The following is a 27,822-nucleotide window of genomic DNA, read 5'->3' as shown; positions in this document are numbered from 1 at the left end:
TCCAGCCACTCCCTCGTGCCGTCGTCTAAGACCTCCGTGATAGACGACAGGAACGACTTGGAGGCCGTGCTGTCCGTGGGCTTCATGTCGTACAGTCTGGCATAGAAGGATCTGCTAATCCTCAAAATGTCGGGCTGAGATGACGTCACCGAGCCGTCGTCCCCCTTCAGCCGACTAAGCACAGAGCTCTCTTTGTGCACCTTCTGAAAGAAGAAACGCGAGCACGTCTCGTCCTGCTCCACGGAGCGGACCCTGGACTGGAAGGTTATCCTGGAGGCCTCCGCAGTGAAGAGCGAGGCTTGCTGGCTCCTCACCTCGTGGAGGTCCTCCGTGACATCGACCCCCATCAACTGCAGAAGGAGCAGGTTCTGCACCCTTTTCTGGAGTCGCGACAGCTTTCCCCGCCTCTCTCTTGCCTTCCGAACACCCTTGAGGACAAAGAACCTCTTGATGTTCTCCTTCACCATCTCCCACCAGTTGCCCGGAGACTTAAAGAGGGGTTTCACGGTTCTCCAACCGGCGTACTCCCTCTTAAGCTCCTCAACGTTCTCTGGGGTCAACAGAGTCGTGTTGAGCTTCCACGTCCTCTTGCCAGCCGGCTGGTCGTCCTGTAAGTGACAATCGGCCAGCAGGAGGCAGTGGTCAGAGAAGAACACCGGCTCGACACCGGTGGACCTGACCGAGAACGCCCGTGACACAAACAGGAAGTCTATCCTTGAGCGAATAGACCCGTCTGGCCGCGACCAGGTGTACCTCCACTGCGCTCCGTCTGCAGGGGTGCTGAAGACGTCGAGCAGCTTGGCGTCCTTCACCGTGCCCATCAGGAATCTGGACGTGACGTCCAGTTGACTCCCCCCACCCGCTGTCCCCGCGCCGGATCTTCCATCTGCATTGATGATGCAGTTGAAGTCTCCGCCCAGGATGACCGGCCTGGACGTAGCCAGCAGGGGTGGAAGCCGCTGCAGGACGGTCAACCGCTCACTCCGTACCGCTGGGACGTACACGTTGATTAGCCTCAGGGGAGCGTTCCTGTAGGTGACGTCAGCCACTAGGAGGCGTCCCCCCCCACCACCTCCTGAACTTGAGAGATAGTGAAGTCGCGCCCCCGCAGCAGAATAGCCAGGCCCCAGAAGCGACAGTCGTTACCCCCCCGATCAGATCGAAGGCCCACAGGTCCAGGCGCCCGACCATTTCCCGTACCTGCTGAGGTGCGGTATCCCGCACTCCTGCAGAAACAGGTGGTCCGCCTTGATGGTGGTCAGGTAGGCCAATGTAGATACACATCTTGCGGTGGACTTGACACTGCGCACATAAATGCTCGCAACTCGTACCCCCATCGTGGGCAGTGACCGCAGTACCCTCCCCAAGTCCAAGGTCCAGCCCCTCCATCTGTCCCTTCATGCCCATTGCCCGGGCTAACTGCTGGACGCTCTCCGGGCTCAGGAAACCGTCCGTGCTGCCTTCTGGGTGGCATCCCCCCGTCGGGGGTACGGAGGCAGGAGAGTCCAGCTCTGGGTCAGGCTGGTGGCGCGCTGTTTCCTCCTTCCTGCCTGGAAGTTCCGGGGGGCACTCCATTGCCCCAGCGGCACGTGACTGGGTGTGGGAGGGAGCCTCAGGACGCCTCCCGTCACCTGGAAGCCTGGTGCTGCTTTCCTTCTCCCTTGAGATCTTTAACTTCTGCTTCGGGCGGGCCCTCTCCGAATCCCCCTCGAATGAGCTCTTATAGCCCCCCTGTAGCTGCCTCTTCCCGCCTGATGGTTGCGGTTCCTGGGCCCGCCGACACACCTTCCTCCTTGCTTTCCGGACCGACGTCCACTCCCCTGGGTCGCCTGTCGCCGCCTCCATCGACTTCGGGTTGTCGGGGGGGTCCAGAGCCTGCAGGGGCGCTTTGCTGGCCTCGGGTCGGTCCTGCGGGGTTGGGCCCTCCTGCGCGACCTGGCCCTCCTGCACATTAGTGGGGTCCTTGCTGGGCCCTGGTGCCTTCCACTCCTCCGGGGGAACTGGCCCCGCATTGCCCCTGCCGGCAACCTGGGCGTAGGAGGTCCCCTGCTGCGGGCATGCCCTATAGAGGTGGCCTGCTTCCCCACAAAGGTTGCAGTATTTTTTCTTTTGGGCATTCCTTTGCAAGGTGTCCCTCCTCCCTGCAGTTCCTGCAGATGGTGGCTTTGCAGTTGGCCGCCACGTGACCCGACCTACCACAGGCATGGCAGACTTTAGGATGCCCTGCATAGGTCAGGTAGCCCTTGCTCCCGCCGATCGCGAAGCTGGACGGTGGGTGTACAACGTTCCCGTCCGCGCCCATCCTCAGCGTCACCTTGACCTGCCTCTTACTGGTCCAGATGCCAAAGGGGTCCATGATGTCAGTTAGGTCTCCTTCCACCTTCACGTACCTTCCAAGGAAGGTCAGGACATCAACTGCTGGCACATGCGGGTTGTACATGTGTACAGTCACCATACGGCTCCTCTGCACTGGCATCACAAACAGCGGGACAGCGGTCAATACAGAGAGGGGGCCCTCACCTCCTTTCTCCTTGAAAACCTCCAGGAAGCGCTCGCAAAGCTTGGCAGTCCTGAAGGTCGCATCGTAAAAACCTCCTCCGGGAAAATCCTGCAGGCAGTAAATGTCCGCAGCAGTGAACCCGCAACAGTCCAACAGGACCCTCTTCACGAAGAAGGTGCAGTCCACAGGTGCACCGTCTTTACGGAAACACGGATGGTGTTCCGGACCCCCTGACCTCGGGCACAAGCACTTGCCGCACCCATCGTTGCAGGTTGGCTGCTCCCCTGAACCAGTGTTAGGCCGAAGCCAGCATTAAGATCCACCGGTTGCAAGGGTGCACAGCCAACCCGACGTCTTCCTTTCACCTCCAACCCAGCACTCTCCTCCTCTCGGTCCACAAGAGAGTGGGTGTTTATTTTGTTCCAGATGTAAGCTGGTTCACTGAGCTTGAAGGTTTGTTCCCAGATGTTTCGTCACCATTCTAGGTAACATCAACAGTGAGCCTCCAGTGAAGCACTGGTGTTATGTCCCGCTTTCTATTTATGTGTTTAGGTTTTCTTGGGTTGGTGATGTCATTTCCTGTGTTGATGTCATGTCCTGCATTGGTGATGTAATTTCCTGTTCTTTTTTTCCAGAGGGTGGTAGATGGGCTCCAAATCAATGTGTTTGTTGATGGAGTTCCGGTTGGAATGCCATGCTTCTAGGAATTCTCGTGCGTGTCTCTGTTTGGCTTGTCCTAGGATGGATGTGTTGTCCCAATCAAAGTGGTGCCCTTCCTCATCTGTATGTAAAGATACCAGTGATAGTGGGTCATGTCTTTTTGTAGCTAGTTGATGTTCATGTATCCTGGTGGTTAGCTTTCTGCCTATTTGTCTCATGTAGTGTTTGTCACAGTTCAAGATCAAAGATCAAAGAAAATTACAGCACAGGAACAGGCCCTTCGGCCTTCCATGCCTGCGCTGAGCCAGATCCTCTATCTAAATCTGTCACCTATTTTCCAAGGATCTGTAACTCTCTGCTCCCTGCCCATTCATGTATCTGTCTAGATACATCTTAAATGACGCTATCGTCCAGCCTCTACCACCTCTGCTGCAACCGTTCCAGGCACCCAGCACCCTCTGCGTAAAGAACTTTTCCCTTCTCACCTTGAAATCGTGACCCTGATTAATTGAGTCCCCCACTTTGGGAAAAAGCTTCTTGCTATCCACTCTGTATATAACTCTCATGATTTTGTAGATCTCAATCAGGTCTCCCCCTCAACCTTCATCTTTCTAATGTTAATAATCCTAATCTACTCAACCTCTCTTCATAGCTAGCGCCCTTCATACCAGGCGACATCCTGGTGAACCTCCTCTGCACCCTCTTGAAAGCATCCACGTCCTTTTGGTAATGTGGCAACCAGAACTGTACACAGTTTTCCAAATGTGATCGAACATGACCTGCCAACTTTTGTACTCAATACCCAGTCTAATGAATGAAAGCATACTGTATGTCTTCTTGACCACTCCATCGACCTGCGTTGCCACCTTCAGGGTACAACGGACCTGAACACCCAGATCTCCCTGTGCATCAATCTTCTCCAGGGCTTTTCCATTTACTTTCTGGTTTGGTCTTGAATTGGATCTTACAAAATGCAGCACCTCGCATTTGCCTGGATTGAACTCCATCTGCCATTTCTCTGCCCAACTCTCTAATCTATCTTCTTGCAAGATATTTTGTAAATGACGTTCATTTTGCTTGTTGTCTGTATAGGGTCTTTTAAGTTCATTAGCTGCTGTTTTAGTGTGTTGGTGGATTTGTGGGCTACCATGATGCCAAGAAGTCTGAGTAGTCTGGCAGTCATTTCCGAGATGTCTTTGATGTAGGGAAGAGTGGTTATGGTTTCTGGGCACATTTTGTCTGTTTGTTTGGGTTTCTGCTGAGAAATCGGTGGACTGTGTTCATTGGGTACCCATTCTTTTTGAATATGCTGTATAGGTGATTTTCTTCTGCACTTTGTAGTTCCTCTGTGCTGCAGTGTGTGGGATTGTTGCTTCTGTAGTTCAGTATTTGGTCTGTATGTGTTGTTTTCCTGTAGACGCTGGTTTGAAGTTCCCCATTGCGTCCCCCACTCTGGGCTTCCAGGCAAGTATAAAGGCCTTGATTTTTATTTCTTGCTCAGTCTCAGCTCCTCCCCCAACAGCCCCTCTTTCCCTTTATGATTCAAATCCTCTAAGACCTTATGTTTAATATTAAGAGAAGTGCTCAGCAATAAGGAGAAAAGGAGGGACTGACTACCTCCTCTCGGTTTTACCTAACTCCAGTTACACTCCAATGTAACAAAGCAGTACTCTAGAGTAGGCAAGTCTGCACCAACAAGGTCTTTCTTTACAGCCCCAAATTCAAAAGGTATCTGAAACTGTAATAATTGATTATCTAATTAACTAGCTTCAGCTACCTATAAATTTCTGTTCTAAAGGTACAATTAAACTGCACTAAAGAATGGTCTTGACTTTAGGTTTAAATTAGCCCTCAAACTAAATTATGTTAAATTACTCCTTAAAAATTATTCCTTGGGCACTTCCTCATCCCTCCCTGGTCACTCTTGTCCAGACTGCTGGTGAAGTCAAATTAGTTCTATTAACCAAAAACGTAATCAATTACTTAATCACAAAGAAGAATGGAGTTGAAAGGTGTGTTTTGCACTTCAAAAAAACCATATGTAGTAATGAAGAAAGGGAACTGTACTGAGCATATGACAGCAAGCATCTTCCCAAGGCAACTGAATAAGGTCTGTGTTTGCAGCAAAAAGAACAGCATAATGTGTCCGAAAATATCTGAAGGCTATAACATCTTTAGATGGAAAGATATTAAATAGGAGCAGGAGTAGCCCATTCAGCCCTTTAAGCCTGCTTTACCATTCAACAAGATAATGGCTGATCATTCAACTTAGAACATAGAACTGTACAGCACAGGAACAGACCCTTTGGCTCACGATGTTGTGCCGAACACTACACAAAATTAAACTAATCCCTTCTGCCTGCGCTTGGTTCACATTCCTGCAAACCTTGCATTATTCATGTACTTACCCAAAAGTCTCTTAAATGCCCCTTTTGTATCTGCCTCCACTACCATCCCTGGCAGCATACCCATACTCCTACCAGTCTGCGTAAAAAAAACTTTCCCCTCATATTTCCTTTGTATTTTCCCCCTCTTAGCTTAAATGCATACCCCCTAGGTTTAGATATTTCACTTCTGGGAAAAAGATTCTGCCTGCCAACCCTATCTATGCATTTCATAATTTTACAGACTTTTATTAAGTCTCTGCACAGCCTCCGCTACTCCAGGAAAAACAACCCAAGTTTTTCTAGCTTCTCCCAATAGTTCATACTCTCTAATCCTGGCAGCATCCTGGTAAACATCTTCTGCACCGTCTCCAAGTCCTCCACATCCTTTCTATACTGTGGTGACTAGAACTGAATTCAATACTCTCAGTGTGATCTAACCAAAGTCTTGTAAAGCTGCAACATGACATCCTGACTCTTGTATTCAATTTCCAGGCCAATAAAGGCAAGTAAGTCATACAGCTTCTTTACCGCCCTATTTACTAGCACTGCCACTTTCAGAGAGCTATGGGCTTGAACCCCAAGATCCCTCTGTACATTAATGCTGTTCAGGGTCATGCAGTTAACTGTACACTTTCCCTTAACATTTGATTCCCAAAAGTGCAATATATCACAAACACCAGAGGTCCCAGTAAGGATCCCTGCAGGACACCACTAGTCACAGACCTCCAGCCTAAAAAAAAAATCTTCCAATGCTACCCGCAATCCAATTTTGAATCCACCTGACTAAGTCACCACGGATCTCATGCATCTTAATCTTCTGGATGGGCCTACCATAATGGACCTTGTTGAAAGCCTCACTAAAATCCATGTAGACACCATTCACTGTTCTACCCTCATTAATGACTTTTGTCACCTCCTCAAAAATTTTAAAGTTAGTTAGACATGGCCTGCCCTGCACAAAGTCATGCTGACTGTCTCTAATTAGGTCATGATTTTCCAAATGCATGTAAATCCTATTCCTAAGAATTCTCTCCAATAGCTTCCCGACCACTAATGAGAGACTCATTGGTCTGTAGTTTCCTGGATTATCCCTATATCCCTTCACGAATAGAGGATCAACATTAGCCACTCGTCAGTCCTCTAGGACTTCTCCAGTGGCTAACGTGTACCATTTTCCCACTTCCTCCCGATATCCTTTGATTCCTTTAGGGACGTAGTGCAAATGCCATAACTGGCTCAGCACAGAATGCCGAGAAATGCATAGGGAGAAGCTGGAAGCTTATTGAAGAATGAGCCATTCCACCCATTGTGACAGGCTTCTTTTTCCCTTATCTTGCTGGATATGGATATAACACTGGATTTCCTGGAATGTCAGCTAAGAATACGCAAATTCTGTGATCAAATACTTTATGATTTTTGTTTATTCTGGAGAGATAGTTTGCCCGAATGTAAACCTACTCCCAGCAAGAAAGAACTGATCATGGATCAAAAAATGAATACAATAAATATGAACTGGTATACAATTTATGCCTGTACACAAAAGACTGCCCCATAGCCATAGAAATTTACAATATCAGTGCAACATGTAGTTATTTTCCTTACTATGAGACTACACGTTGTATCTTTTTAAAAATTAGTAAGCACAAGCAACTACATTTTTCTACATTTATCATGTGTACAGTTCCTAAACAAGAAATCTGAAAGGCACAATTGTTTTTAACAACATGTACAAAAATGGCTGGAGCGAACAAAGAACAATAAAACTGAATTGATCCTGGTTTACATTGCACAAAACATAGTATCTACATCAGAAAATGTGCTTTTATGGAAAATAGCTTGTTTAGTAAGAAATCAGAGTATGATTTCTTTTTAAAAGGACAAGTGACATCTATTTAAAAAGGGTCCTGCAAAAATTATGTTGCTATCACTAGCCTGTCTTCATCATCACTGCTGACATCACTGTAATGCACAGTGGCTAACACAGTTGCCACAGGCTTTCCACTGTTATTTTCTGGAAGAAGGGTTTGATCAGGAGATTTACTCACTGCTTCAGTGTTCACCAATTCAGAGTCCATTAGTACCGCAGGAGCTGTTTTGATATTGTGTGCCTCTCGAAAGCTGGTTTTATTGGAATAGCTGTCTGCTTTGTCAGTTTGATTTGGTTGTCTATATTTCCAGTCTGTTGCATCTGACAACTCTTTCAGGGCACATGCCTCAATTTGAGGTGAAAGCTGAGAGAATAGTGCACAGGTCACCTTATTATCATTTACTGTAACTGGAAGACTAGCTAGGGCCCATTCAGTTCCATTGGCACAAAGTTTGGTTGTACAGTGCATCTCATTACTTGTTTGGCCTTCTCTTCCTGTAGTGACAGATGGAATGAGAGTTGACAGTTTCATGATTTGCACTCCTGAAACAGGAGCTTGAAAGCATGGTATATCTTGAGTCTGTGGATTTGTGGTCAACACCTGGAGACCAACAGCATTAACTGAAAGGCTTGAAGGGCACATTTTTGGGCCTATATTTGAACTTTCCAAACCTAAAAGGTTTAATGTTTCTTGGCCCGAAGTGTTCATGGTTTCAAAATTTGAACTACTAGTACTTTGCAAGTCAGCAAGGTTTACTTGTTCCAAAGGAATACATGGCAGAAGTTTATTTTCTTCTGGAATATCCAAAGGCTTTGTATTGCCAGTTGTTTCCATTGTATCTTTATAAAAAGAGCTTGTAGACTGATGAAAAATGTTAAAAGCAGTAAGTTGCATTGGTCTTGTCTGGATTGGCACAAAAGTGGAGTATGCCATTAAACCTAACTGGATGCCACCCACAGGGATCATGCTGCGTGTGGTCTTGACCTGCTGTTGAGAATGAAGAGGCAAGTGGCTGAAGAGGTGCAAAGGAGGATCTTCAGCCAACAGTCCTTGATTCTCTACTGGTTGCCTTTGTTGTTGACTGTCCAACTTACGTGGGCTAGATACGGGAGAAGTGGATACAAGTGGTCCTGCTTCTTGCACGCGAGGAGGTAGGCTGATGGGTGAAGGCACCTTCTGGTAAATACAAATAAAAATAAAACATCCAGTTAAAAAATTTATACAAGTTAGTAAAAAGAATAACAGAACTCAAAGAGGAATCTCCTATTCCAAATTATTTATTTCATTATATCTAAAAAGCTTGTTGAAGAAAAAATGATACGGGAGTTAATCTTCACTCTGTCTTACATTTACATAAACATTAAAATTGTATATACTTTAAATCCAATCATACCAGTTTTCGTAAGCACCTCTTTATAACTTATTTTTAATTAACCTGTTTGATCAAATTATAATACAATTCCAGGTAAGGTGGGACTTAAACGCAGACCTTCTTGCTCAGAAAGAACATTGTGCCAGAAGAGCCTTCAGTGCCTCTTTATATGCGCTTGATTGAAACCTCAATTAATCTGCTCCACTTGCAAATAATTAAAAATAATAGATGCGTAATTAACAAATCTTGAACTCCCACTTACAATCATCTCAATTCAGATTTATTTGGAATCAGTGGTTGATCACCTAGTTTGAAAAGGTTTTGATGAATGGATATCCGAAAATGAATAGTAAACAGATAAAATTTTAAGAAATCCCGTTTTACAAGGGTAGCAAAGGAATCAATGTATAGTAGACCAAGAAAGCTAAGATTTCGACTTGCCTTTATCTGACCTTTTGTCATGATGGAATAGGTCACCATAACTACCCTTGTTCTATGGAATGGGGAAGGAAGTTAAAAAACAGAACAAGGTAGAGTCACGGTGCAAAATTACTGTCAAATAAGCTGAAGTGAAAACTGTGTCAACATAGGTGTCGGATGACAGTGAGGAAGCATTTTCAGAGGAGGTGGATTTGAAGGTGGCAAAGTTCAGGGAAATGTGCTGGCCAGTAAATTTGAGTTAACTAAGTTGGATATGTGATGCATTCTCACCTCCATTTTTCAGAAGCAGCTTTTATGAAATTGTGCATATACCGATTCTATATTTTTAAACTCATGTTTGAACATCATTTTTCCCCCATCTATTTGACGGTTGAAGATTTAAGTCCTTTCTTGAGAATGCTATTTCACTTTAATAGTTACATGCTGTATAATTCTGACTTTTCTGATGAAAACAGCTCGCCTAACACTACTGCTTATTCTTCCCATAGCCTTTATTAGAATATCATTGGCTGAAATATTTGGCTGCCAATACTGTCCTATTTGCAGTCAACTGTCTTATTCAGTTGCTCACATCATTTAAGGTCCTTATTGTTAATCACTTCAACTTAAAGAATTTAAGAACTTGGAGCAGGAGTAGACAATTCAGCCCCAAGTTTGCTCTGCCGATTTGAGCTGATCACGGCTGTTCTCACCTTGGCTTCAACTCCACCTTCCTACCCACTTTTCGAAATCTTTTAACCCATTACTAATTAAAAATCTGTCCATCTCCTCCTTTAAGTTCACTCCATGACCCAACATCCATCACATTTTGGGAGTGCATTCCACAGAGTCATGACACTTTGAGAAGTAATTTTTCTTCAACACTGGTTTATATCTGCTACCCATTATCCTAAAATTATGTCCTCTCATACTAGATTGGCCCACAAGAGGAAGCATCCTTTTCCTCATTGACTTTTCAATCAGCTGTAGCATCTTACAAACCTCAGATAGATCTCCTCTCATTCCTTCTAAACATCAGAAATTATAGGCTGAAACTGCTCAATCTCTCTTCAGAAGACAAACCTCTTATCTCTGGAATCAATTTAGTAAACCTCCTCAAAGCTTTCAATATAGTTACATCCCTCCTCAAGCAAAAGGATCAGAATTGGACACAATACTCCAGATGTGGTCTCACTAATGCTTTGTACAGTTGCAGCAACACCTCCCTACTTTTATAATCCATTTCTTTAGCAATAAAAGCCCAAATTCCATTTGCCTTATTACTTATTGCCAATTCTTTATTACCTGCTAAAACACAGGTTATATAGTATAATTATTATAATTTATGCTCGAAAATACCCAGTTCCATTGTGCACCAAAACACTCTGAAGTTTCTTTCCATTTAGGTAGTAAGTTCCTTTTCTATCCCTCCAACAAAAGTTGATAACCTCATACTTATCCACATTAAAATTCATCTGCCAAATATTGGCCCATTCACCTAACCTAACCATTTGTAAATTTCTTACTTGGTTGTAACGGATTTTCCACTTTTTTTGTGTCATTTGCAAATTTGACTGTAATACTCTCTATTCCACATCCAAGTCATTAGTGTAGACTGTAAACAGTTGCGGCCCAAAGACTGAACCCTGCTGGCACCTGATTAGTTATATCTTGCCAACCGGAAAAAGACCCATTTATCCTAACCCACTATAGTTGTTTAGCCCATTCACTACTCAAAAATTAATAAATTACCTCTAACCTCATGTGATTTAACCTTGTGTAGTAGCCATTTGTGTGGTATGTTATCAAAAGCCTTTTGAAAGTCTAGATATACTATATCCACACAGTCCCTATTATCCATATTGCTTGTTACATCCTCAAAGACCTTTAGTAAATTATTCAAACATGATTTCTCCTTCATAAAATTATGCTTGTATTAATGGATTGTATTTTGCATTTCCAAAATCCTGTTATTACTTTCTTAATAAATGAAATTGTAATAATTTTTCAATAACACTTTTTTTTTCTTTATCCATTAACAAGATGAGGACAAGACTGGCTAGGCAGCATTTATTGCTTGTCCCTAATTGCCTAGAGGGCAGTTCAGAATCAACCACATTGCTGTGGGTCTGGAGTCACATGTAGGCCAGACCGGGTAAAGATGGCAGGCTCTTTCCCTAAAGCTCATTAGTGAACCAGATGGGTTTTTCCCCAACAATTGACAGTGGATTCACGATCATCATTAGATTCTTAATTCCAGATATTTTATTGAATTCAAATTCTATCGTCTGCCGTGGCAGAATTTGAACCAGGTCCCCAAAGTGTTATCTGGCTCTCTGGATTAACAGTCCAGCGATAATACCCACTAGGCCATCACCACCTCCTAAAAGATTAAACTAACTGGTCTGTAGTTTCCTACTTAGAGCCTTCCTCCCTTTTTGAATACTTTAGCACTTTTCCAGTCCAGTGGAACTTTTCCCACATCTATGAGATTTTTGAACACTGTAACCAATGGATCTACTATGTCTGTTGCCGCTTTCTTTAATCTCTAGATGTGAGTCATTGGGCCCTGGGAACATGTCTGTTGTCACTTTTAAATAGACATTTAATTCTTACTTCCTACATATATAGTCACTGAGTAAATAATATCATTTTTTTTGTCTGACATTAGTATCACCACTTCTTTCTTTTATCCTTAACTTGACGACGTTGTATTGCCTCAAACCCTCCATCTACTTTTCTGGTTTAAATTCCTTTTGCAGTCCGATTAACCTTTTCTGCCAGGACTTGGGCTTAGTCTCAATCTGGTTCAGGTGCAGCACTTCCTAGCTACATCAGTCATTCTAGTTCAAAACACAGTATCTCCTCTTAATTTTGCTTATTCAGTTTTCTTCTGTCCTGGTGTGCTATCCATAATCTCTTGTTTACTTATCCCTTTTATATCTTTGTGGGTTCCATCTCCACCTGTTCACTCACTTCGCCACTCACAACTTTGGCTTCAGCATAAAGACTCCCAGCAGTTGACAGTTCTGATGAAGAGTCATCAGACTTGAAACATTAACTCCGCTCTCTTTGCGCAAATGCTGCCAAACCTGCTGAGTTTCACCAACAATTTCTGTTTTTGCTTCTAGTTCCAGCATTGGTGCCAATGTCTATCAATCACAGACAGTAGAAGTAACATGTTTGAGGTATTTACAAGTCTCTTCAATCAAAAATGCTGTCTACAGAATCATTTGTGGTTCTTTGATGGTAGAGACCCATGCCACACAATTTCCACCTGACATTAATATGTGGCTGAACACACTGGACAGAGCAAAAGCTCAAGAAACCAGAATTAGAAGTGCACAGCTTATTTGGAGAAGATTACAAAAATAGGTAGAGGAGACATTGTCCACCTTGTTTTCATGTCCTTGCACAGTGTGCAGCCTAATCAGGAGCCACTATATGTCAATGAGCACAAGATTGTTAGGTGAATGGGAGTTGGTGAAAAGGCAATAAATAACTTTTCTTGCCTCTGTTTACAGAGAATGATGAAAAAAAGTACTGTCATTCTATAAAAAGGCATGCATTGTAAGTTTCATAGACTTTCACTCATGATCCAGCCAAGGAGAGGCCTAAGCTTAAGTTTTATCATGACGCCCAAAGGAGTGGATCTAAGTAGCTGTTTGAAAATTAAAGAATCTGAGTCACCGAGTCACTGGATCTCATAATCTACCTTTTCCTTTATGTTTGAGTCTCTGATCTGTAAAATAGTGTGCATGTGTGTGACCCAAGGGGGCCGGGAAACCCAAATTCCAGTGCAGAGGTGCAGAAGGTTTATAATGAGGCCCCACATTGTTAGTGGGGAAATATGGGTTACAGAATAAATTTATCAATAGGAGTGGATATTAGAATAAACTGTAAATTAACTATTATAGGTGAAGGAAATAGGAGGTAAATGCTCACACATTTATTGAATGCAGAGAAAAAAAGCTAGTGAATCAATTATTATTGTGCGAGTTCACCAAAGCTCACTGACCATTTTAAGAAGCAACAGTATATTTCTGATGTATCAATCAATTACAGCAGCTCACTGTAACTGATACTGGCATTAACTACATATTACAGCAAACTCCTTCACTTGTACATGTTCCCTGTTTGTACTTGAGAAAATAGCATTATTGTACCATTCTATCAGGATCTAGCATATAGACTGACAAAAGTAAAACTCCTGAATCTATCAGAATCATTTGGCACAGCAATTATGGAAGAGCAGGAAAGTGGAGAGCAATTGGCTGTGTTTTCAGTTTAGACACAGATTTTTCAACGTTTAAGATATTGTCTAGTGTTCTGCATCAAATCAATTTCTAAAATAAAGCTTAAGTGTTCTCTTGAATGCCTTACCTCAATTCATTTAGTAATGCAGATTCAATTTCACTGTGTGTCAAAATAAGGGATTAAATGACCTGGTAGTTATTAGAGAAATGCTCAAGTAACAATGAGTAAGTAATAATAAAAACAGAAACTGCCTTGCCTAACCATCCAAACACAAGCACTGTGATATTACAGATTGTATATGTTATATAATTCATAGAAAGATGAACAGGAGGATAAATATGATTAACATATCTCTTCATTACTGATTACTAATCTCAAAAAAAAACTAAAACCCCTTCAGTTCTGAGAAAGGGTCATTGGACCCAAAATGTTAACTCTGATTTCTCTCCACAGACACAGCCAGACCTGCTGTGCTTTCTCAGCCATTTGTTTTTGTTAATAAAATTCCTATGTCCACTGTACACTGTCAAAAGGTAATGATTTTCTATCAGCTAATTATTCACCGTGTAAATTTAAATTTCCCAAGAGGCGGGTAGATAAGACTTTGCGTGGCTCATCTTGATTGTAAGCTGCATTACAATACTAAGCATAGTTCTTTAGGTTTGTACTAGCATCATGGGATCCTAACCAAGTCAATCGCTCCTCATACATCAGTCATGTTATCCCAGGAATCAACTGACATACCTGCAAGAATTTAGGAATATTCATATGAAAATTATTGTTCTAGTTAAAAATTTATATTCAGGTGCCTTATTTTGTCATTCAGGCTATTGATTAAAATACAAGATATGCTATATAATAATAAAACACACATACCTTTAAATCACCTATGATTTTCTTTCCAAGTTTTTCTTGCACATGCTGATTATCTGATATCACCTGGTAACCAGAACACTTTTGGTCAGCCTTTGGTAATGTACCTCTAGCTGATGGGGACATGGCTTTGTCTTCTTCAGCTGCACGGGGATGAACTGGTAAGAATTTACATTGAATTTTATCGGTTTCAACATTAGCATTCTGTGTAAGCCAGACGGCAGACAATACATCAAAACTGTTGGTCAGCATAGTAGAGTCATTTGCTGTCCTCACTACACTGACAGCCAGAGAAATCGAGGCATCTGTCAGTGTTCCAAGCTGGTCATTTCCCTGTAGGTTAGGCTGAGGGCTAGCTGTTACTGAAGGAGTAGCTGATAATCCGGTTTCCCCTTGACTGTCCTCATCGTCATCAACTTCATAATCTTCATCATCCTGACCATCTGAGTCTTCAGCGTCGGAGTACAGAGTTCCACGTCCACCCTTTAGTTTGTCACCTGTTAAACAAATTAAACTATAAATTAGTGGATTAAATTTGACTGTCTTCTGTAGTGTAACAATTCTGTCATAACAAATAACCCTGTAATTAGTTTTAGTGCATTAAGTGAAAATCTGCTTCTGTAAATTAGTTGTGAAGTGTTTTGAAAGTTTTAGCTGTTCTAACACAGAATGGAACTAAGGGTGAGACAACCAATCTTTCGATTCACGAAGTGGGCTAATTTCAACGAATCTGCCTTGCATTGGGATATTGTTGCCTGTAATGTGGTATTGTATATCTCTGTATATGCAAACACTCATTTAGCCAGGGTTCTTTATTTTTATTCATTCTGGGAACATGGACATCACTGGCTAGGCCAGCGCTTATTGTCATAATTGCCCTTGGAGAAGGTGGGAATGAATTGCTTTCTTGAACCATTGCAGTCCATTTGATTTGGGTAGACCAACACTGTCATTAGGAAGGGATTTCCAGGATTTTGAGCCAGCAACTCTGAAGGAGCAGTGATATATTTCCAAGTCAAAATGGAGAGTGGCTTGAAGGGGAACATGCAGGTGGTGGTGTTCCCCAGTTACTCTTGTCCTTCTTGATGGTACTGGTCATGGGTTTAGAAGGTCCTATCGAAGGTGTCTTTGTGAATTTCTGTGAATCATCTGCAAGATGCACTGCAGTACAACAACTGAGTTAGTGATAGAGAGTGCATCTCTTTGTGGATATAATGCCAATTAAATGGTCTGCTTTGTCCTCAATGTTGTCAAGCTTCTTGAGGGTTGTTGGACTTACACCCATGCAGACAAGTGGGAAGTATTCCAGCACACTCCTGATGTGTGGCTTGTGGGTTGTGAACAGGCTTCAGGGAGTCAGGAGTGGAGTTACTCAGTGCAGGGTTCTAAGACTCTGTCTTGCTCTTGTGGACATATCGCTTATCCAGATAGTCCAGTTCAGTTTCTGGTCAATGGTCAATGTTGATAATGGGGGAATTTCAGTGATGATAATGCCATTGAATGTCAAGGGATGATGATTAGATTCTCTGACTGGACATGATTATTGCGTGGCAGTTATGTAGCACGAATATTACTTGCCTGTTGTTTTACTGCATTTTCTATCAAAACACATTTTACAATCAGCCTACCTTCTGTAAAAACATAACTTGCTGTTTTGGGCAATAGTTTCATTGGTTGTCGTATGTTTTGTAATCGGTACACAAAGGAGCTACCACTTGTCAAAAAAAATCCCCAAAGAACTTCAGATGCTGGAAATCAGAAACAAGCACAGAAATTGTCGGAAAACTTCAACATAGTTGGAAACTATGACGCTATCAGACAGAAGTTGGGAAGTACAGATTGGGAGCAATTGTTCCACAGAAAGGGCACAGCAGACATGTGGAGGCTGTTTAAGGAAAAGTTGTTGCGAGTGATATATAAATTTGTTCCTCTGAGACAGGTAAGAAGGGGTAGGTTTAAGGAGCCTTGGATGACGGGAACAGAGGTGCTTCTCATCAAAAAGAAAAAGGCAGCTTACGTAAGGTGGAGGAAGCAAGGGTCTAGCACAGCTTTAGAGGATTACAGGCTTCCTTGGAAGGAGCTCAAAAGTGGACCGAGGATGGCCAGGAGGGGGCATGAAAAAGGCTTGGCAGGAAGGATTAGGGAGAACCCGAAGGCATCTTACTCATACGTGAGGAATAAGAGAATGATCAAGGAGAACGTAGGGCCGATCAGGAATAGCGTAGGGAACTTGTGCGTGGAGTCTGAGCAGATAAGGGAAGCCCTAAATGAGTTTTTTGCACAAGTTTTCACAAAGGAAAGGGACCTTGTTGTGAATGAGAACTTTGAGGAGCAGGAAAACAGGCTTGAACAGATCGAGATTGAGGAAGTTGATGTGCTGGAAATTTTGGCAAACATTAAGATTGATAAGTCCCCAGGGCCAGACCAGATTTATCCTAGGTTGCTCCGGGAAGCGAAAAAGGAGGTTGCTAAGCTGCTGGCGAAGATCTTTGCTTCCTCACTCTCCACGGGAGTCGTACCGGAAGATTGGAGGGAGGCAAATGTTGCTCCTCTTTTCAAGAAAGGGAATAGGGAAATTCCTGGAAATTACAGGCCAGTCAGTCTTGCGTCTATGGTCAGCAAGGTTTTGGAGAGAATTCTGAGGGATAGGATTTATGACTATTTGGAAAAGCAGAGCATGATTAAATGGAGTCAGCATGGCTTTGTGAAGGGCAGGTCATGCCTTACAAATCTTATTGAGTTCTTTCAGGAAGTCACAAGACAGGGTGACGAGGGTCAAGCAGTGGATGTGGTGTACTTGGACTTCAGCAAGGCATTTGATAAGGTTCCCCATGGCAGGCTCATGCATAAAGTCAGGAAGTATGGGATACAGGGTGATTTGGCTGTTTGAATTCAGAATTGGTTGGCTGACAGGAGGCAGAGAGTGGTTGTAGATGGTAAGTATTCTGCCTGGTGGTCAGTGCTGAGTGGTGTCCCACAGGTTTTGTTCTTGGGCCTCTGTTCTTTGTAGTTTTTATAAATGACTTGGATGAGGAGGTTGAGGGCTGGGTTAGTATGTTTGCCGATGACACAAAGGTTGGAGGTGCCGTTGATAGTATCGAGGGCTATTGCAAGCTTCAGCTAGACATTGACAGAATGCAGAGCTGGGCTGAGAAATGGCAGATGGAGTTCAACCTTGATAAATGCGAAGTGATGCATTTTGGAAGGTCGAACTTAAATGCTGAATATGGGATTCTCGGCAGGATTCTCGGCAGTGTGGAGGAACAGTGGGATCTTGGTGTTCAAGTGCTTAGCTCCCTCAAAGTTGCCACCCAGGTGAATAAGATTGTTAAGAAAGCATATGGTGTTTTGGCTTTCATTAACAGGGGGATCGAGTTTAAGGGCCGCGATGTTATGCTGCAGGTCTACAAAACCCTGGTGAGACCACACTTGGAATATTGTGTCCAGTTCTGGTTGCCCTATTATAGGAAAGATGTGGAGGCTTTGGAGAGGGTGCAAAGGAGGTTTACCAGGATGCTGCCTGGACTGGAGGGCTTGTCTTATGAGGAGAGGTTGACTGAGCTCGGACTTTTCTCTCTGGAGAGAAAGAGGAAGAGAGGTGACCTGATCGAGGTGTACAAGGTAATGAGAGGCATGGATAGAGTCGATAGCCAGAGACTTTTCCCCAGGGCAGGATTGACTGCCACGAGGGGGTCATAGTTTTAAGGTGTTAGGAGGAAGGTATAGAGGAGACGTCAGAGGGAGGTTCTTCACCCAGAGAGTTGTGAGCGCATGGAATAGCTTACTAGTGGTAGTCGTGGAAGCGGAGTCATTAGTGACTGCTAGACATGCACATGGGCAGCAGTGAATTGAGGGGAATGTAGGTTAGGTTATTTTATTTTTGGATTAGGATTATTCCAGGGCACAACATCGTGGGCCGAAGGGCCTGTACCGTGCTGTACTTTTCTATGTTCTATGTTCTATGTTCTCTGTTCAACAAGTCAGGCAACATTTGTGGAGGGAAAGCAGAGCTAATGTTTTGGGTCCAGTAACCCTACGTGACCTGCTGAATTTTCCCAGCCATTTCTGTTTTGGTTGTGGAAGGAGCAACGCTTCCTAACTATTTGTTTTATTACACTCATAATTAAGACTACAGCTACCTGTGTAAACATTTCGGATAAGAAATAAATCTCTCTGACTCTCCACAGACGCTGCCAGACTACTGGGTATCTCCAGCATTTACTCCTTATTTCAGATTTCTAATGTGTATAACTTTTTGCTTTCTTTTCTAAATAATGGGCAAGATTTTGTGAGGAGTGGCAATCTCAAATGGGGTTAATTAAACCTCAGATTTCTACCTGGCCCTACTTTACAGATCTGACAGGAGATTCCAATCAGGGCTCCTTCGTAATTCTAAAGCCTTACATCCATTCTGATAGTTCCTTCATAGCATGGAAATAATTTGTGGAAGGCAAACTATATCCCTTTTTCCACAATACTCAGCTGCTAAACTATGTAATTTAAAGCTTGAACATCACAGCCACTTTGACAATTGTTGTCAAAGGGTAATTGGGTAATTTAAGTGTGAGGTCAGGGTGTCAGGATAGAATAGTGTCAGCTGTGTAGGGTGACAGGGGACAAGGTGGCAAGATTAGTGATAGAGTATTTAGGAAAGAGATAATGGGAACTGCAGATGCTGGAGATTCCAAGATAATAAAATGTGAGGCTGGATGAACACAGCAGGCCAAGCAGCATCTCAGGAGCACAAAAGCTGACGTTTCGGGCCTAGACCCTTCATCAGAGAGGGGGATGGGGGGAGGGAACTGGAATAAATAGGGAGAGGGGGGAGGCGGACCGAAGATGGAGAGTAAAGAAGATAGGTGGAGAGAGTGTAGGTGGGGAGGTAGGGAGGGGATAGGTCAGTCCAGGGAAGACGGACAGGTCAAGGAGGTGGGATGAGGTTAGTAGGTAGCGGGGGGTGCGGCTTGGGGTGGGAGGAAGGGATGGGTGAGAGGAAGAACCGGTTAGGGAGGCAGAGACAGGTTGGACTGGTTTTGGGATGCAGTGGGTGGGGGGGAAGAGCTGGGCTGGTTGTGTGGTGCAGTGGGGGGAGGGGACGAACTGGGCTGGTTGAGGGATGCAGTAGGGGAAGGGGAGATTTTGAAACTGGTGAAGTCCACATTGATACCATATGGCTGCAGGGTTCCCAGGCGGAATATGAGTTGCTGTTCCTGCAACCTTCGGGTGGCATCATTGTGGCAGTGCAGGAGGCCCATGATGGTTGACTGAATAGAGATATTGGGTGTGAATGCTACAGCAGGATAGAGGGGTTGGGTCCTGGAGGGAGGGAACGGAATCAAGTGACAAGTGTTGTCAGGACTGTTAATGGGTCCAGTTGGAGGGAGGGGATGGATTTGTATGTGCGCATGGTGGTGGTGGTGGTGGTGTCTGTGTTTCCCGAAGGACCTGGTGTGAAATCTTGGAGTAGGTGAAGGGAAGGGTATTGGATCCTCAGACAGGAGTGGTTGGTGTTGAGTTATTGTCTTTGTGGCAGATCAGGAGGAGGTGCAGTTGGTGACAAAACTTAGATTGGTTCTTCAGTCTAATAGTTACTCAGGGGTTAGGCTAGGTATTTAAGTTTAGTATTTTTTGAATAACCTTAACTTAAGCTTAACGGTCCAAATTCTCTGATTTAAATGGATACCTTTAAGTGTTCCAGATTTAGGGGAAATTTTCAGCCCATTTCAAAGTCCTGGGAAATTCCCTTGGAGCTGGTTCCAATGGGGATTCCTCAAAGTCTTACATTTTATGTTTTAGGAATGATTTCAGGCCATCATAAAATCAGGTCCAAATAACAGTAAAGACATCTGAACGATGTGGCCACTGGGTGGTGCTGTCGAATAAACGTTTGAAGTGAATCCGTACCAGAGATTCGTTCTGATATTTGGATTTTGGACATTCATGGTCTCCTATTCTTGATTCTTAACAAGTACGTAAAATTCCTGCAACCACTTCACTTTCACGAATGCAGCATGGCCCTGAATGGCAAGACTGACGTGGTCTCTGTAATGCTACTGGTAGCCTTTGCTCATTTCTTAAGCCCTGCTGGGTAATCACATTGAAGCACAAGGAGGGTACCATACCACACCAGGGCAAGGCTCTCTGCTCCAGTAATACCACTCTGGGAGCATGGGTAAACAGATGGAATCTGGAGGGAGGACGTGTTTCTGCCAGAGGACAAAAACATACATGAATGAATCCGAGAAGGGAATGATAGCCGATTGTAAAAGGTTGACTAATGTGACCATGACATGCCAACAAGTATTGAAAATAAATGAATGATCTCACAAGTGGTTTAGGCAAGTGTATATGTCTGAACATCAGACCTCTAACATGTCATCACCACTTTAATCCCACTACTTAATACAGCACACCCATAATCACTCACTCAGCAGCACACGCTCAGGACTCATAGCTAACTTTGTAAAATAAAATATACTCCACACTTTGTTACAACAACCTCTCTCAAATTTTCATACACCTTTGCAGACCCTCAGCTATTCAGCAACAGCAAATACATCACCCAACTACGTTAGAACACTGATACTTTGCCCTCTCTCTTTCAGGAAAAGGTGATAACCACCAGATGAGAATCCAACAAAACTAACTGTGAAGTCCACTTCTTCCCTCAGCACCTTTGAAACAATTCATAGAATCATTATGACACATCCCATAAAGCAAGTGGCAACTGCTTCTGAAGCTATGGATGATGATGGTGGTTAGCTATTGCTTTGTGTAATTTCTCTGCTTACCTTTTCATCTCATCCTGAAAAGAGCCCTGATTTGTAAATTCAGATAGAATGACTAAAGGGCTACTACTTTCCTCCTAATCGCAACTTCTGTGCCCTAATCTTTTCTTTTTTTTAATCTTGGTTACTTTGAGATAGCTAAGAACAGCCAGCCAGCACAGCTTCAGGAAGCGCAAAAGCACATCAGAAGTCCATCTCTGGTTGTGCGCCTGTTAAAGAATAGTACAAAGTTGCGATCGGTTGATGGTGAGTAACCAGCTATAGACAGGTCCAGGGGTGAGGTCAGATCATATACAAACTCCTCAAAGGTTGAAATGGTTAAGGCAGAGTGTGGAAATGGCAAGCTGTTGAACACACATTGAAATGCTTGATTCATTGGCAGATGTGAAAGTAATCTGCACTCATTGGCTGGATTCAAAACTGGGTCCCTCAAATGCCTATTATGGCCTGGTATTTTAAGCAGTCATCCAGATGCATCTTTAAATGTTGCAAGAATACCTGCCTGCACCACCCCCTTAGGCAGCACATATGGTATATCTACCACTCTGGGTGAAAGCATCAATAATAGGGAAATTGCCTGATTCTATAACGAAGGATGTATAACAGGACATTTAAAGAAAGTCAATAGGATTACACAAAGTCAACACTGATAAATGAAAGGGAAATCATGTTTGACAATTGTATTGGGCATTTTTGAGCAAGCAGTAGAACAGATGAGGGAGAACCAGTAGACTTGGTGTATTCAGATTTTCAGAGAACTTTTTATAATATCATACATAAGAAGTTAGCATGCAAATTCAACTGAAATGGGATTGGTGCTAATATACTAGCATGGATTGAGAACTGATTAGCAGTCATGAACCAAAGAATAGGGATAAACGGGTGTTTTCCAAAATAGAAGGCGGTAACAAGGGGGGTGCAACAGTGCTCAGCCCCAGATATATGCTTATATATTGCTTATTTGTGAGATTTGGATAAGGAAGTAAAACTTATGGCAGCAATATAATTGTACGAGTAGGAATGTAGATGAATTGGACTGGTGTGTGACTGAGTGGGTAAGGTGAGGGTTGGAGGAATGGATGAGGTGGGTAGGTTGGGTGCGGTGGTAGAATGGGTAGTTTGTTGAGTTGGTAAATAGCTGGGATGGCTCTGAGGTAGTTAGGGCATAGGTGGGTTGGGGAACAGTCAGTGATAGACAGGATAGGAGATTTGTGGTGGGCAGGTAGTCAAATGTAGAGCCACCTAGGATCTTAGACTACACGCTAAACTGTTTCAACTTTCTTAACTGTCAGGCAAGGACATCGTGGCCCAAAGGGCCTGTACTGTGCTGTACTTTTCTATGACATGAACCTGTCTAGAGTCTCTGATTCTGTCTGAGTCACAAACATTCGCCGATGGTTCTGAAGAGTAGCAAATTTGCTCATCAGATATTTAAACATCCTGGAAAAGTCTCAAGTAGGTTCACATGTCAATACTTCATAGGTCCTAACAACATCTTCAGTCGTGTGGCTGACTTCTTTCACAGGCAAAACAATTTGACCCAATGTAATTCCTCCTTTCCTACAGTCAACAAAATCCTCAGAATTATTCCAGACATTCATCACAGTATTTCCCTAATCCTTGCTTCAGCACAATGAGTCAAAAGCTGTAGAGTAGCCCCAATTATCTTTCTTCAAAATGTTTGTTGTTTCAGAATAAATAGTGAAGAGGCTGCTTCCATGTTTTAATCCAATTCGCTATTTGTTGCACAAGTTTGTTTGGATCAAAGGCATCAAGCTATTGATCTTTCAAAAACCTTCAGGCAAATACAGGAGAGTCACTTCATAATTTTTTTTTGTGCCACTCCACTTCATAAATGCTGCAACACAGCAGTCAGCAGCTCATGTGTGAGAACTCACGGAAACTTCATGTCGTCCCTCTACATAATATCGTCACCCGTCAATAGCTATAGGAAGCACCACATACAAACATTATGGAAAACATTACTCCATATATCACAATAACAAGAGGACACTGGAGAAGTGCGTCCCCAGCATACAAGAGAAAATAATTCCAAATTAGGACTTTGTATTAATTGCCATTAAAGAGGTGTGAGTTCTACAAGTTCATCCCTTACATATACATTTATCAGGTCGATGGTAGAATAACTAAGTATCCAGTAGAAGCTACTTTTAGCTACAAAAGCAGGAAGAATGAAAATTGAATAAGAGTGACTTGTTATTACAACAGCATTAGGCAGGAACTGGAGAAATTAGACCTGGGGAGCAACTGTTTGTGCATAAATCTACATTTGACAAATGGGAGACTTTTAAAGGCCAGTTGATCAGACTTCGGGACCAGCATCTGCATGTGAGGATGAAATATTAAGATGGTAAGATTTGGAAACCTTGGATGACAAGGGATATTGAAAATTTAGTCAATAAGAAAAATAGATACAGTGAGCTGAACGGTCTGTTTCAATGCTTTCTGACTTTAAGATTCAATATAAAGTTGCTTTAAGAGCGTAGCAAGAAATAAGAAAATAGGGGAAGCTTATGATAGGTGCTGGAAACTGAAATCGAACAAGGTCCAATAGAATAGAATCAAATCCTTACAGTGTGGAAACAGACCATTCAGCCCAATACGTCCACACTGATCTTCTGAAGAAAATCCCACCCAGGCCCACCCCCTACCTTATCCTTGTAACCGTGCATTTCTGGTTGGAGTCTAATTTTTCTTTTTTTACTGTTGATGTTCTCTCCCCTCCTTTTCTTCTCCACAAGGTATGTCAGTGATATAGGTTCACAGATGTTTATTCTGTGAGCATCCTGTGACCTCAAGAATAGCCATCCTTTATCTGTCGGCATGGACAATGAATGCCTACCAAGTATTTGAACATGGTGGAACATGCATTGCAGCAAAGAAACACTCAATGGGTTGTGATCAGCAGGTATTCTTGCCCTTTATTTTCATTATTTCTGAGCCAAAATCAATTGTACCATGCCTGATACTGTCTTGACTGAAATGAATTAATTAATTGTGTTTAAACCCAAGACTTGATGCAACTGCCAAGTTTGATGGCACCATGGAGAAGATTGGAGGAAATATACTGACTGTAAATCTTAACTGGTGTTTACACCTATTGTCTCACTTTAAATAATATACATAAATTTGTGCAATTGTTTGGAACTTATCTACATCACCTATACATTATTCCACTTCAAGATAAACATACATGATAAAAAACAACATACAACATTGCAGCTTTATAATACTTGGTTAGGCCACCTTTAGAGAGTACTGTGATCAATTCTAGCTACCACATTACAGGATAGATGTGGAGATTTTGTAGAGGGTGCAGAAGAGGTTTACAACGATGCTGCCTGGATTACAGGGTATGAGCTATAAGGAGGGGCTAGAAAAACTCAGGTTGTTTCCTCTGGAGCAGTGCAGCTGAGGAAAGACTTGATAGAAGTCTATAAAATTTGAGATGTATAGATGGGTTGACAGTCAGAATCTATTTCCCAGACTTGAAATGTCTAATACTAGGTGGCATGCATTTAAGGTTGGGGGGGTGGAAGAGTTCAAAGGAGACATGACTGGTAGGGTGCTGGAACACACTGCCAGGGGTGGTGAAGGAGGCTCATACAATAGGGCGATTTAAGGGACTTGAGATAAGCATATGAATATGCAAGGAATGGATGGATATGGACCAATGGCAGGCAGAAGCGATTAGTTTCATTTGTTGTCATGTTCGGCATAACACTGTGGGCCAAAGAGCCGATTACTGTGCTGTACAGTTCTATGTTCTATACCATGTTCAAAGCGATCATTTGCTATACTTTACAGAAAGTGAGAATTCGGATTTTAAATGCTACTGACAGCTAGCTCCTATCAGTTTTCATTTTACTTAGCCAACTTAAAATAAGATGACAACCATTACAAACTTTATTTCAAAGTGCACTTTAGCAATACAAAGTTCCATTCTGGCCACAGAATATCTGAATTATGACTCTATACTAACATTCTCATCTGGATCAGAAGTTGGGACAAATATTATTAGTTACGGCTCAGGAAATAATTATCTTTTTGTGTAAACATATTATGTTGAACATAGAAAAAGCAATGCAAGAAACAATAAACATTTGCATGAGTTATAACTATATAATAATTTACTCATAAGTTGCGCCAGATCAATGCTAAAGACAAAAAATTCTATTAAATCCTGGTAATCTCCAACATCAGCAAAGTATGGATTTATTCCTGATCCTTTATAATCAGTCAAATATCATATGCAGATAAAATTTAATGTTATATTCTTTCTCTGACCCTTTTTTTTCTTAGTCTGAAGGCATTGCTGCCCTTTGCCCTTAAGACATCAACTTTGTCACTGGACAAACAAAAGAGGTTTTCCAAGGCTTTATGATGGGTAGTGCTTGTTTAACCTTATTTTTCTTTTCTTTGACACGAGGTGGTTCAACCTCTGAGTTTGGCCTCAGGTCATTGCTAATTGGTGGCCCCCTAGCCTCTGAAAGACCTAATGAGAACAGGTGTGTGCAGGTATACCGATGATCTACTGCTACTGATAACAACTTCAAAGATGCCACAGGACTCTTTTTGGTTGATTTAATTTCAAAGTTAAATGCCTAACCTAAGATTTATATCGAATGCAACAAATATATCTGAATAATTTTAAATGATATTTTCTACAATAACCAACAGCCAGATAATGTGTGATTTTAGGCTGCTGTATATTATTCACTGATAGTTTAAATTGCTGCAAAAGTGCAAATTAACTTAAACTGATGTATTTTCAGTTTTTGAAGTAACAACCCTGCACTACCAGATCTCTTTTAATGTTGACTGGACATGCCAAAATGATTAACAACAACTGTATTACTTTTGAAGAGTAGTTAGTGCCGTAATGCATGCAAACAGAATGTTAACTTGGATACAAGTTTACGGTGTTGATGGCAAGGGAAAAATGATGGCTAGGACAACGTCTTAACTTTGATGATAACACAACTTTTTAAAAAATTTGAATAAACAGTCAAAGGGTCTTGGTTTATCGTTTCATCTGAAAGAAGAAAGACCATTAATTAGACTACCCATTCAATTATTACAAAAATCCATTTGGTAATTTGGGATTGGAGTTCACCAATCTCAAATTAAAGAATAAAGGTAATAGAAGTGTTTATACTCCAGAGCATCGCTTCAGATGAGCAAGTATCATCTGTTTGTTCTATAACAGCCCAAAAAATGAAAAGAATGTGCTTTTATATAATTCCTTTCACAACCTGAAAATGCTTCAAAATGCTTTAGAGCAAATAAAGTACTTTTGAACTTTGAACTGGACCTTCTGAGAAGAAAGTCATTACAGCATGCCAAGACCACGTGGAAGTCCCAACATAACTGAGTCCGTGGGATTTGCCCAAGAAGTTAAATTTGGGACAAATGAAGCCCTCCTAAAAGTCCTCTACTCTGACATGGAGTCAGACTTTTCTGAGGGTTCCAACTCATTTGAAATAAATAGTTCAGTAGAAAAAGTTGAAAAAAATTAAAACAAAACTTCACTACATCCTGGTAACCATTAAACTGAATCCTCAATTCACCACTGAAACTTTCCACAAACTACTGACCCCTCCATCCCTAACACTCCTGGATCTAGTCAGAAGTCACATGACATCAAGTAATAGTGCAACAGGTTCATTTGAAATCACATGCTTTCGGAGTGCTGCTCCTTCGTGAGGTGAAGTCTGCTGAAGGAGCAGTGCTCTGAAGGCTTGGGAATCAAATAAACCTGTTGCACTATAATCTGGTGTCGTATGACTTCTGATTTTGTCCACCCCAGTCCAGCACTGGCAACTCCACATGATGACACCTGGATCTGACATCCCTCCTCTTGATCAACATCCCTAAACTGTTATTCTCCTAACCCTTGATTCTGTCAAATATAAGACCCAACCCCTCCCAAACCTTCTCAGACCTATTAAATCTTGTCAGAAATGACATGTCACTGACCCAACCAGGTATGACAGTATCCCCTGCTCCACTTCCTGGACTGCTTCCATGGATTCCTGATTTGTCCAAGTGGCTTTGAAAGAGAAGGCTCCAGGCCAGGAAATTTGCAAGACGTACCTATCTAAACTGGATTATTTTGTCCGATCAGAAAATCTGGGTGATAGTCACAGTTGTAAATAGGAAACAACAATTTCATATGAAAAAGATAATTTGATTTGGCTGAGGGTTAGTTTTGGCCAGGATACTTGCTCTTATTCAAAATAATGCTGTGTTACTTTTACATACACCTGAGAAGGAAGATGTAATTTTATTTTAAAATCTCATACAACAAAAAATTAAAGTATAATACTCTATCAGATATAGATTGGAGTGACAGCATTCATTTTGTTAATGTGACTTTGCAATGAGACTTTAACCCATATCATAGTCTCACTAAAAAGCAAGAGTGCAACCATTGAATCGCAGCCAAGTTTATTATGTTATAGTTTGGTACCTTAATGCTGTGCTCATAAAGGGTAAAAAACAAGCTGATTTTTAAAGAGGCACCTATTGAATAAACCAAAAAATAAATGGACATCTTTCTTTTTAAATCTGCTTCATGTAAACACTTATTATGCTATATGAATTGGACATTCCTACAGTTTTAAAGATAACAATGATTAATGCTGACTATGTTATCAAAAGGCTCCATCACAAA

At 42.4% G+C, this 27,822-nt stretch overlaps 1 protein-coding gene across 5 annotated transcripts in view; it reads right to left on the bottom strand.

Annotated features, from left to right (window-relative positions):
- Positions 1–27,822, bottom strand: part of hivep1 (HIVEP zinc finger 1) — a 281,381-nt gene that overhangs the window by 38,724 nt on the left and 214,835 nt on the right. For 4 of the 5 annotated variants that reach the window (XM_059653660.1, XM_048559377.2, XM_048559384.2 and 1 more), the window contains 2 exons: positions 14,341–14,834; positions 6,979–8,591 (listed from right to left, as the gene is read on the bottom strand). In XM_059653660.1, coding sequence (XP_059509643.1) covers positions 7,461–8,591; positions 14,341–14,834 — 1,625 coding nt within the window. In that variant the 3' untranslated portion in view covers positions 6,979–7,460. Of the gene's footprint in view, positions 1–6,978; positions 8,592–14,340; positions 14,835–27,822 lie in introns of those variants that run through there. The other variant, XM_048559398.2, reaches the window with a different exon arrangement.

The sequence above is a fragment of the Stegostoma tigrinum genome, chromosome 2, assembly GCF_030684315.1.
Source record: "Stegostoma tigrinum isolate sSteTig4 chromosome 2, sSteTig4.hap1, whole genome shotgun sequence".
Classification (NCBI taxonomy): domain Eukaryota; kingdom Metazoa; phylum Chordata; class Chondrichthyes; order Orectolobiformes; family Stegostomatidae; genus Stegostoma; species Stegostoma tigrinum.
This window is presented reverse-complemented; position numbering and strand designations above follow the sequence as displayed.